Below are 10,920 nucleotides of genomic sequence, written 5' to 3'. Positions count from 1 at the left end.
CCCTTACTGCAGAGCCTGATCCTGTTTCACTACAGGGATCCCTGCCCCTTCCCTGGGAGCTAGGAAGAATCCAAAAGTATTGGGGTCTTGGTATGGCAACGTGAGAGCCCATTTCTTTAGCACTGTGAAGTGCAAGAAAAGGAGTGTCGAAAAGGAGTGACAAGTCAGCAAGACGAGATGTGGGGAAGGACATGGCTAGTTGCTTCATGGTTCTCTACAAGGTCTGGCAAAAGGACATCAGAGTTGTCCTTTACTCTGGTGAAGTGGTCATTTGAACCTTCAGTGATGTCAAAGCTGCTCTCCATAGCTGCAGCATCTCACAGAGGACTATAAACATCAGCTAACACTTTCAACAACAAAGCAGGCCTGGTGAGCAGCACCAGGTATCTATCTAGTGTGCCTTCAAGCTGGAGTTAGCATAAGTGTACAATAAAGCAAACAAGTCAGTGAGGATTCTGCATCGGCACCCATCTGCCTGGTTCACGTTTAGTTTCTTCTTTTCTCTCTGTGGATGGAAATCTGGGGCCATGTATGCTAAGCAAATGTTTTACCACTAAACTCCACTCCTGACCCATTCAGTTCCCTCCTGATAGTGTAACACTTCTTAAAGAACAGCTGAAGAAAACAGAAAAGAGGAGGACATGCTAATTCAGTGCTGGCTTCATCTTGCTGTGAACATTTAAAATAAAAGAGTTCCTTGATTTGCAGTATTAGATAAAGAATTCATGGTATCTTGAATGGGGAGATGGCTCAGTGGTTAAGAGCACTGACTGCTCATCCAGAGGTCTTGAGTTCAATTCCCAGCTACCACATGGTGGCTCACAGTCATCTCTAATGGGATCTGATATACATTAAATAACATAAATAAACCTTAAAAACATATGAAAAGGTCATTAAAAAGATTTCATGATATCTTTTAGAACTTTAAAAATGAAAACAGGGACTTTTGTTTGTTTCTTTTGAGACAGGTTCTCACTACATAGCCCTGGCTATATTGGAAACAGGCAAGACCTTTTCCCCACCTACTTCTGCCTCTCTCTCAGGTGCTGGGATTACAGGTGCTTACCACGGTGCCAGAGTCTAGGCTTATATCATTTACCGAAAGAGACAGGAAGACTGCCTTGACTTGGGTGCATATGAGAAAAACAGGGTTAAATACCTAAAATATTTGACAGCCAAATGTTTCATTGATCATTTCAATCTTGAGAGCAGGAGGGTAGGATATTAAGTTTGAGGCCAGCCTGGGCTACATAGCAAGTCCCTGTCTCTAAACCAAATGAACAACCCAAGAAACTAAAGTTGCTTCTTAACATAAGTACAACAAAGCTAAGGTTTTATTCAGGGTGAAAATTAGTTACGTTTGACAGTAGCAGTTTATATAAGAGACTAAATGATGTGGGGTAAGGGGTCCACATGGGAAATAGTGAGCACAGCCCCTAAGGACACTTACTTTTCAACAATTGACTTGGTCTGATCCCGGGCAATCCCAACATAGTGGTCAATCTGTGTCTTTAAGGAAGAAAGGAAGGAAAGAAGGCTCAGTTGGGCAATAAAGGGTCTAAGAATTTTAAATTTCAAATTATATATATATATACATATATATGTATATATATATATAATATATATATTTTGATAATATTCTCTTCTCTGAAAAGGCACTATTCTGTTTTAGTGAAACTATTAAAAATCCCATTCTTCACTATTCCAGAAAATAAAAATGACGCCCAGTGTTTCAGAAGTTACAAACCTCTGTCTTCAGATTTCAACAACACTACAAAATAAAAATTACACGTCATCTGTACAAGTAAAGCTTATGTGGTGTTTTTTGTAGCAACACTGAAGTACATTCTTAGCATCAGAAACTGCAGCATTTAATCTGTATTCTGTAGTTGTGATGTGTTTTGGCTCCTGGGCATTATTAATTCATTTAATAATAGAAAGCCAAAGATATTTTTGTTGATATATATGTGCATTTTATAGTACATGTGTGTATGAGTGTGATGTGTCTATGGAGGCAAAATTTTGATATAAGGTTTCTCTCAATTGCTCTCTACCTTATTATTATTTAACTGATTAATTTAATTAATTTAAAGATAATGTCTCACTCAGGTGGCTTCCGATTTACTATGTAGATAAGAATGAACCACGAACTTCTGATCTTCCTGACTCACCTCCAACACTACAGATGCGCACCACTATACACAATTTATGTAGTGCTAGGGCTCAAAACCCAGGGACTTATACATATTAGGCAAGTACTTTACCAACTGACCTACATCTCCAGCCATCGACTTTATTTCCTGAGACAGTTCAGTCCTTCACTGAACCTGCAGCTCACAGATTTGGTAGAACAGCTGCCAACAAGCCCTAGAGACTCCCCAGGACTGGGACTGCAAGTGTACCTTTAACTTGCAGTTAAATGGTGGGTATTTTATGTGGGTGCCTGAGATAAGGACTCAGGTTCTCATGCTTGTGTGACAAGCATTTTACCAACTGAGCTACCTCCCTGGCTCTCCCAAAAGGTCTTCAGATGTAATCTGCTCGAGCCACAGTGGAAACACCTGCTCACACTAACACTTCCTTCAAAGTGCAGTTCAGTTTTAGGAGCTCAGTTTTAATACACAGCATCTTTTCTACCTTCCTTTTTCGGAGTGGATAATTCATCCCTACGACACAGATCGTCTGCCTAGGCCTCCAGTCTCTCTTACGTCAATCACACATTACTCAGCATATCTGTTCCAGACAAATGCCTACCTTATACTTCTCATAGACAATTGGGACGCTGAAAACCAGCAGCTCGGCTGTAAGACAGAATAAAAACACGGCAAGTGCAGCGTGAGACTCAAGCAGCAAGCCATTTGTTTAAGTACAGAGAAACAATCAAAAAGAGAAAACTAAGAGCTCTTGAAATTGAGGTAACTAGGACACAGCAGATAAGGGGTTGGAAACCCCTAACAGGCTATTTTCTTTGTATGACAGGTGTCAACTTCTAAACTATATAAGTGGTTTTTAAAAGCAAGGTCCCCATATTTAAACCAAATTTAAACAGTGCTCATTATTCACAGTTTCTTTGAAATCCTTTGTGAAACCATTTAATAAACTCTCGGCTGCAAGCCCAGGTTAGTCTAATATCTAGCAAACTCTCCAGATACCACAGGCTGGCCGTACGGGGTAAGTGGTACATGCTGTGTACATGCTCTTTAGACAAGTCCTGTACTCCTGGGCTGCGTTTGGGTGGTTGTCCTCAGTGGGCCCAGAACTCACTTTGCAACTTAATTCGCTGCTGGATCCCTGAACTTCTGTTCCTGCCCACCTGTGCTGGGATTACAGCTGTGCACCATCATCACGCCCGGATGCCCTGGCCTTTTTGTTTTTTTATTTTTCCTTTGAGACAGAATCTTATTAAGTTACTCAGGCTGGCCTTGAAGGTTTGATCCTTCTGCCTCAGCTTCTTTTTTTTTTTTTTTTTTTTTTTTGGTTTTTTTTTTCGGAGCTGGGGTCCGAACCCAGGGCCTTCCGCTTCCTAGGCAAGCGCCCTACCCCTGAGCTAAATCCCCAACCCCCCTGCCTCAGCTTCTTGAACAGCTTTGATTATAGGTCTGCACCATCTGGCTAGGCATTTACACTGAGTCTTCCAAGTCTTTTAAGAAATAAGCACAGACACACTTTTCCTTGTCACCTTACCGAGAATCAGAAGGGTAATTCCGTTAAAAACAGCACCGACGTAGGTCATCAGCCACATGAAGACAGCCAGCTGTGAAGGCCAATGCAGAGGGTTAAATAAGAATAAAGATGCCCCTGGCTTCAAGCTAACTAGGTTTGCATCAATACAGTGTTTTACGACACAGATCCGCCATGTGTACTAACTGTCTTGGGGTCCAAAGGAGACTGCTAATTACAGGGTACTAACTGAACAGGGCTGGTCTAATGCTGCTCTCCAGAGGGTGGTGACTTTCTCTGTTGATCCCTATCTTCTTTTCTACAGGCTTTCTCTTTTCTGAAAAAACCCTGTATGCCCTATTTTAGCTCTAAATTAAAGCCCAGCAACTAACCTTCAAGGAGTCAACCAAGTCTTCTACCAGAAAGAGACGAATAATGAGTTTGAGGGCCTTGTTGACATGCACCATTGCAGCATTCATGTAGCTGTGGAAAGCTTCTGAGGACAGTGTAATGTCCACATCCAGGTAGGCCCTTCCGAGGAAGAAAAACAATCAAACATGTGACACACACGGGGAAATTCTTCAACAGCACAGTGGTAGTTTAGTGTGAAATCAGCATTCTAGAAATCTGAAGGGGACACAGCTGTCCTTTACTGGATAAAAGCTAATATGCCAATTATCTATGAACTATAAGGCTTTCATGTACAATGAAGAACTATCTAGTGTGGATATATCAAAATACACTCTGTGGGAATGTAGATCAGACTGCAGAGCACTTGCCTAGCATTATGAGATCCTGGTTCAATCCCCAACATTGTAAGACAAATAAGTAAAAACTAAAAATTCATCTGTATGTGTTTGTGTGCATATATATGTAGGTCAGAGGACAACTGTGGGTGTCATTTCTCTGGTATGCATTGTCTGCCTGTCTGTCTGCCTGTTGGTCTGTCTGTTTACCTACTTATCTAACTAGGGGTGTGCTTTGAGGTTTCTGGAGCTCAAGCCTAGCTCAGTGGTTCATACGGTCTTTTCCTGTTGCCTGCTGATCCAGGTATAGAACTCTCAGCTCCAGTTAAATGTTTTCCTTTATCGCAAGGCCCTGGGTTCGGTCCCCAGCTCCGAAAAAAAAAAAAAAAAGTTGCTGTGGTCATGCTGTCTCTTCTCAGCAATAGGACATTGTCTAAAACAGTGGGTCTACACCACAGTGCACATGTAGAGGTCCGAGGGCAGTTTATGGCAATTGGTTCTCTCCTTCCACCATGTGGGTCCTGCAGACTGAACTCAGATTGTCAAATTTACAGTAAATACCTGCTGAGCATCTTGCTGGCTAAGACCCTGTCTTAGAACACCCAAAGCTATGTAGAGAGACCTTGTGTCAAACAACCACTATCAAAACCAAAAACTGAAAGAAAAAAAGAAGGACTGGGACTATAGTTAAGTAGTAGAGCACTTGTCTGTGTAAAGGTCCTGGGCCCAATCCCCAAGCTGGATAGTTTAGAAAAGCAAAGGAAAGACCGAGGGCAGAGATCATGAATCTGTTAGGGCTGCAAACTACACAACGCACTGTGTTTACAGAGGCTGAGTTTTTTTTTTTTTTTTTTTTTTTTTAAAGGGAGGGCACAGGCAGGCAGAGGGTCTCAAGTGCAAAGCCCTAGAACTTACTGCATAGATAAGGCTGGCCTGAACTTAGAGCTCTGCTTGCCTTGCTCTCCCAAATGCTGCAATTTTGGCATGTGTTCCCATGTCTGGCCATCTTGTTCTGAGGGGAACCCTGTGCTCATAACCTGTTCATTCACACAGTAGCTACTGAGCGTCTGCTGCTTATCAAGTTTGAGGACATCTTGAGGAGCTCGAACTCTTGAGGAGCAGAAGAGTAACAGCATATGTTCGTCCTCCTGTTTACCAAGAAAGTGTCTTCAAATATAAAGGTTTTAAACATGAGCTGTTTCCAGCTATGGAAGCAGTGGCAGGTAAGCCAGCCTTATCAACACAGTGAGCTCTAGGCCAGCTAAGGGAGATACACTGAGACCTTGTCCCAACAAAACAAACAAAAATACTCCCTAGATGTTGGGACTAATATGATTTAACAAATTTTTTTTTATAAATTCACAGAAATGATACAGAGAGGGACCATTATTAAGATATCGAGCTTGTAAAATGTATTCACTCAGTCAACACTACTGGCTCATTAAGATTAATTTACAATATAATTCTAAGGGCACATCTGACTTAAGTTATCCCTTCTATTTCTATCAACAGAAAGTACAAGCCCTAGCAGGGAGCTAGTGGCTACTCTAGAGAGGTCACAGCAGCTCTTTCTCTGAGACAAAGGAGTTTTTTTTTTTTTTTGGTTCTTTTTTTCGGAGCTGGGGATCGAACCCAGGGCCTTGCGCTTCCTAGGCAAGCGCTCTACCACTGAGCTAAATCCCCAACCCCGACAAAGGAGTTTTAAAAGCTAAAGCTCAAATACAATTTTTTATGGGCAAAAAATTTCAACAGCACAAACATGAGGAAGCATTTGTTAAAGTCAGAGTTCAACCAGAAAGGCATTAAAATTTGCCTCCAGATTAGGACTGGCTCAGTAGTTAAGATCACTGGTTTCTCTTCCATAAGATCAGAGTTCAACTCCCAGCAACCACAGGGAAGCTCATAACCTTTACTCCAGGGATCAGATGCACTCTTGGCCTGCAATAGCACCACACATATGTTGTACAGACACACATACAGGCAAAACAGCCACATACATAAATAATATTTAAAGGTTAAAAATAACTGCTCCCCTATCCCAGGAAAACTATACTAGAGCAAAAGAAAATCAGAAATAAAACCTGGAATAAACAGAATAAACTCCTGGTTTCTAGCTGTTACTACATAGGGCTGAAACATGGACATAGTGGCTGACTGAGGGCTGCCTTGGGCAAGCTAGTCTGTGCCTATTCTGGATTTAGAGCTCTCTTTAGTCTTTTTTTTTTTTTTTTTTTCGGAGCTGGGGACCGAACCCAGGGCCTTGCACTTCCTAGGTAAGCGCTCTACCACTGAGCTAAATCCCCAGCCCCAGCTCTCTTTAGTCTTAAGTCTGAGCCTGTAGTGAGTTACAAGTTCTCAGATACTAACCTGATTACTTCTCAGGGTGACTGCAAGGTATTTAGTGAATGCTTCTGTCATCAATCAGCTATAAGGGACAGGCTAGAACTTCAGACATGTGTAATCTCAGCAAACTTACTTGAATGGATGTCCTTCTTCTGACTTCTGCACAGCTTGGATGACAGACTTGTAGACTCTGAAGCTGATGGTGACAGAGAGTAGAGCCAGGATGAGGTAAGAGACCACACTGATAACACTGAAAGCTGCCAGAGAGAGCAGCATGATCAGGGTGGTGCCAAAGACAAACCCAGTCTTCTTCACATCTCGCCAGAAAATCAGATCATGCACTGCCAAGAGAGAGGGAACAGAAGTTAGAGAACCCAGGACCACCCTGCTTGTGCTATGTTTTACTGACTGGGCCATCTATCTCCCTAGTATCCTGGCACCTCTTTCTTTTTGGTTTTGTTATTATGGGTTATTTTTTATAGCCCAACCTTGCACTCTACTCCTGATCTCCTATGAATTGGGATTGTAGGCCTGTGACACACATCTACTGATTTTATTAAGACAGGGTCTTGCTCAATTGCCCAGTCTGGCCTTATAAAAATGGACAAGGCCTCTAGAGTTGGAAAGATGAGACTCTGAGTCTTGGTCATTTCTACCTGTGCTACTTTTCACCTTTCTAAGCCATTCTCCATTGTAAAGTGAAGAAAATGGCACCGTCCCCTTAAAGCTGTTTCAGGTCCAACGCAGGCAGACTGCATTATTACCTACATGCAACAAACTTATGTGACTTAATAGGAAGGAGAGGTTTCAAGATTCCTGATGGGAAACTGAGTTTCAGGTAGAGGTTTTGCAAATCAGGGAGAAAACTGGGTACCATTCAGGTGCACAGGACTGAATTGAGACTATACAGGAAAACTGAACAGCAAGAGACTTACGCAAGAGGGCCGGCACTAAGCAGGGTAATTCCTACAGTCAGAGTTCAGGCACATACTATGCCAGAGTTCATGTGCCTATAAGTGTAGTTTCAATATAGAACGCAGAGAGGTTTCATGTCACCAACTAATCAAACAAACTGATGATCCATGTCCCTGGACATGACAATACTGCTTCTATGGAATTCTAGCCCCAAATATGTACCTTTTTAGAAAGAGAAAATAACTTGACAAATTCAACTGGAGAAATATTCTACAGAAAGCCAATCTATATTATTAAGAACTACCAGTGTAAACAATAGGGGCTGGAGAGATGGCTCAGCAGTCCCAGCTGACTTTACTTCCCAGCAGCCACAGACTGGCTCACAGCTGCCTGTGACTCCAGTCCCAGGGGAGTAACAGACCTCTTTTGGCCTCCGGGGGCACCAGGCACACACATGGTTTATACATACATTCATACAGATAGCTAAACACTTATATAAATAAAATTAATAAATCTAAAGGTTTTTACAAAGAAAGGAGATAGATTTCTACACTTGCACAAGTTGAAAACGCCATGTATCCTCACGGACTTTACCGCCACCTGCTGGAAAGTTGTTATACACTCACATGTGACTAGTGCCCCTAGAGGCCTGCAGAACACGAACTGCCTAACTGTACAGAAAGGCCCTAGGCCAGAAAAAGGGTATTAGGGAATGGCAGATAAAGAGCAACCTCCAACCTCACAGCTCGTCCTTTGCTTCACTCAGGCCTTGGCCTGCCCTATTTCCTGCCCCACACTCTGTATTCCACCACTTTGTATGACCTTACAGCGTTGTCTCTTCTAGGAGCGCGTACCACCACCTTGTTTATAACAGGCTCTTCAAATCTGTGACAGGCCAACCTCATAACCCAGAGCCAGTGTGACAACAACTTCCCTTCATTTCCTGATACTGCTCCTCAACATAGAGATTTGCCAAGCATATTCAGTTACAAAACACCTAAAAAAAAAGGGGGGGGGTGTGTGGCAAAGCATTTGGAAACTTTTACCTTTCTGATTCTCTGGTACAGTTAGGAGAAAAATGTGATAAACAGGGCGGCTATTGAAGTTTAATGTGAAGCCATTAGAATGGGTGTTCAAACTAGTAAGAAGGCAGAGTTTTGTCTCCATAATTCTTTTTTTTGGGGGGGTGGGGGGCACTGCCATTACTGCTTTTAAAACAGCAAATTGGCTAGGTGTGGTGGTATACAGCTGCAGTCCCAGACTCTGAGGGTTGGAGGCAGGAGGGTTAGCAGTTCAAGGCTTCTCCACTTCCTGAGCCAGCTGTGATTAGATGTTCGCGCCAAATTGCCTGGGATATGTGGTGCCAGGAAGAGCTATGTTCACCTTTCCACTTTTTTCACTTTTTAATTTTGAGGTTGGTCTTGGGCTTCTGACCACCCTGCTAACACAGCTTCTTGAAGAGATGTGATTACCAAACTTGTGTTACTTGGGATATCTCTTTCAATGAATGGAAGGGAAACAAGAGGGGCTAATAGAGTATGAATCTGATCAAACTATATTACATACATGTGTAAAATGTCACAACAGAATTCACCATTTGCCCAATCTTTCAGCTGATAATGTACAGATTCTGAAGTTTGGGTTTACGACCTAGGCCACTGACAGTGGGGTGACTGGGACAGGATACAGAGCTGGATTCTCACTATGGGATGTAGTAAGGACCTTGCAGGGATGTGCAGGACTGTCTGGGGGAGTGTGGAAGCACCAGGGCTCTGCTGAGCAGGCAGACAGAGCCGAATGCTAGCTGTCATTGCTCATTCACTGCCAGTCTCAGTGGTTACACGGTTACAATGGAACACTGATGACAAAAGCTTGTTACAGACTTGTAACAAAGATTTGTCTTTTTTGCATTGTATAGGATATATAATTAAGATTGGGGGATAGAAAGGAGCTTTTAACTAAATTTCTTTTAAAAAATTATATTTAGAGCCAGGCGTGGTGGCATACATCATTTTTTCCCCCCCCGGAGCTGAGGACCAAATCCAGGGCCTTGTGCTTGCTAGGCAAGCGCTCTACCACTGAGCTAAATCCCCAACCCCTGGTGGCATACATCATTAATCCCAGCACTTGGGAGACAGAGGCTGGCAGATCTCTTGAGTTCATGGCCAGCCTGGTCTACAGAGTGAGTTCCAGGGCTTCACAGAGAAACCTTGCCTTGAAAACCAAACCAAACGAAAAGAATTCCATTTAAAGATTTTATTGTTTTTATTTCATGTGAAATCTGTGTGCTATATATTATTCTATGTATGCAGTTTCCATGGAGTCCAGAAGAGGACATTGGATCTCATGGAACTGTATGGTTTTTAGTGGCCATGGGGGTGTTGGGAATTGAACTTCTGACCTTTGGAAGAGTAGCCAGTACTCTTAACCATTGAGCCATCTCTCTAATCTCATTAGTTATTTTTTCTAGGCTTCCAATGCAAAGCCTCTGTACTTACTAAGAATATTTATGTTGTTGGTGAATTATAAGCTATCCTTCCCTACTTCCAAAGTCTTCTATAATGTGGCTGTGATGGCTACTCTTGGTTCTCAACTTGACTACATCTGGAATTATCTAAAACACAAGTGGCTGGGTATACCTTGAGGGATTTTTTTCATTTGACGTTTATTACAGATTTTTTGTTGTTTTGTCTTGTTTTTCTAAACAGGGTTTCTCTGTGTAGCTCTGGCTGTCCTAGAATTCCCAGAGATCTACATGCTTCTGCCTCCTGAGTTCCAGATCTTTTGAGATGGGAAGGTCCACTTTTACTCTGGGTCACACCTTCTGCTGGCAGTCTATATTAAGGGCACAGAAGAAGGAAGCTTTTGTTCTTTGCTTGCTTGGTCTCACTGGCAAGTCTATTCCTTTACTGACGTTAGAGCCTACTTCTCTGAAATTCTGATAAATACTGAAGACCAGTTAAGATACCCAGACTCATGGTCTGAACAACTACTGGATTCTTGACCTTTCTGTTGGTAAATAGCTGTTAGACTAGATGGACTACAGCTGATAAACCATCCTAATAAGTCCCACACATATCTATATATACATATATATGTTTCCATTCTATAGGTTGTTTTTCTAGCGAATCCTAATAAAGTGGTCATACTTAAAAATTTTTAATTTAAGCTTTAAAAAAATGTTTACATGCAAAAATGGGCTTATTTAAAATCTTGAGCAGTTTCCATTCCTTCTGAAAATTCATTATAAACAAAA

At 42.1% G+C, this 10,920-nt stretch overlaps 1 protein-coding gene across 3 annotated transcripts in view; it reads right to left on the bottom strand.

Annotated features, from left to right (window-relative positions):
* The window catches only part of Rtn3 (reticulon 3), a 56,553-nt gene that overhangs the window by 2,057 nt on the left and 43,576 nt on the right, over positions 1-10,920 (bottom strand). For all 3 annotated transcript variants that reach the window (XM_032896441.1, XM_032896443.1, XM_032896440.1), the window contains 5 exons: positions 6,883-7,090; positions 4,053-4,191; positions 3,685-3,754; positions 2,755-2,801; positions 1,451-1,509 (listed from right to left, as the gene is read on the bottom strand). In XM_032896441.1, coding sequence (XP_032752332.1) covers positions 1,451-1,509; positions 2,755-2,801; positions 3,685-3,754; positions 4,053-4,191; positions 6,883-7,090 — 523 coding nt within the window. The remainder of the gene's footprint in view (positions 1-1,450; positions 1,510-2,754; positions 2,802-3,684; positions 3,755-4,052; positions 4,192-6,882; positions 7,091-10,920) is intronic.

This window comes from Rattus rattus, chromosome 2, assembly GCF_011064425.1.
Source record: "Rattus rattus isolate New Zealand chromosome 2, Rrattus_CSIRO_v1, whole genome shotgun sequence".
In the NCBI taxonomy this organism is placed as follows: Eukaryota; Metazoa; Chordata; class Mammalia; order Rodentia; family Muridae; genus Rattus; species Rattus rattus.
This window is presented reverse-complemented; position numbering and strand designations above follow the sequence as displayed.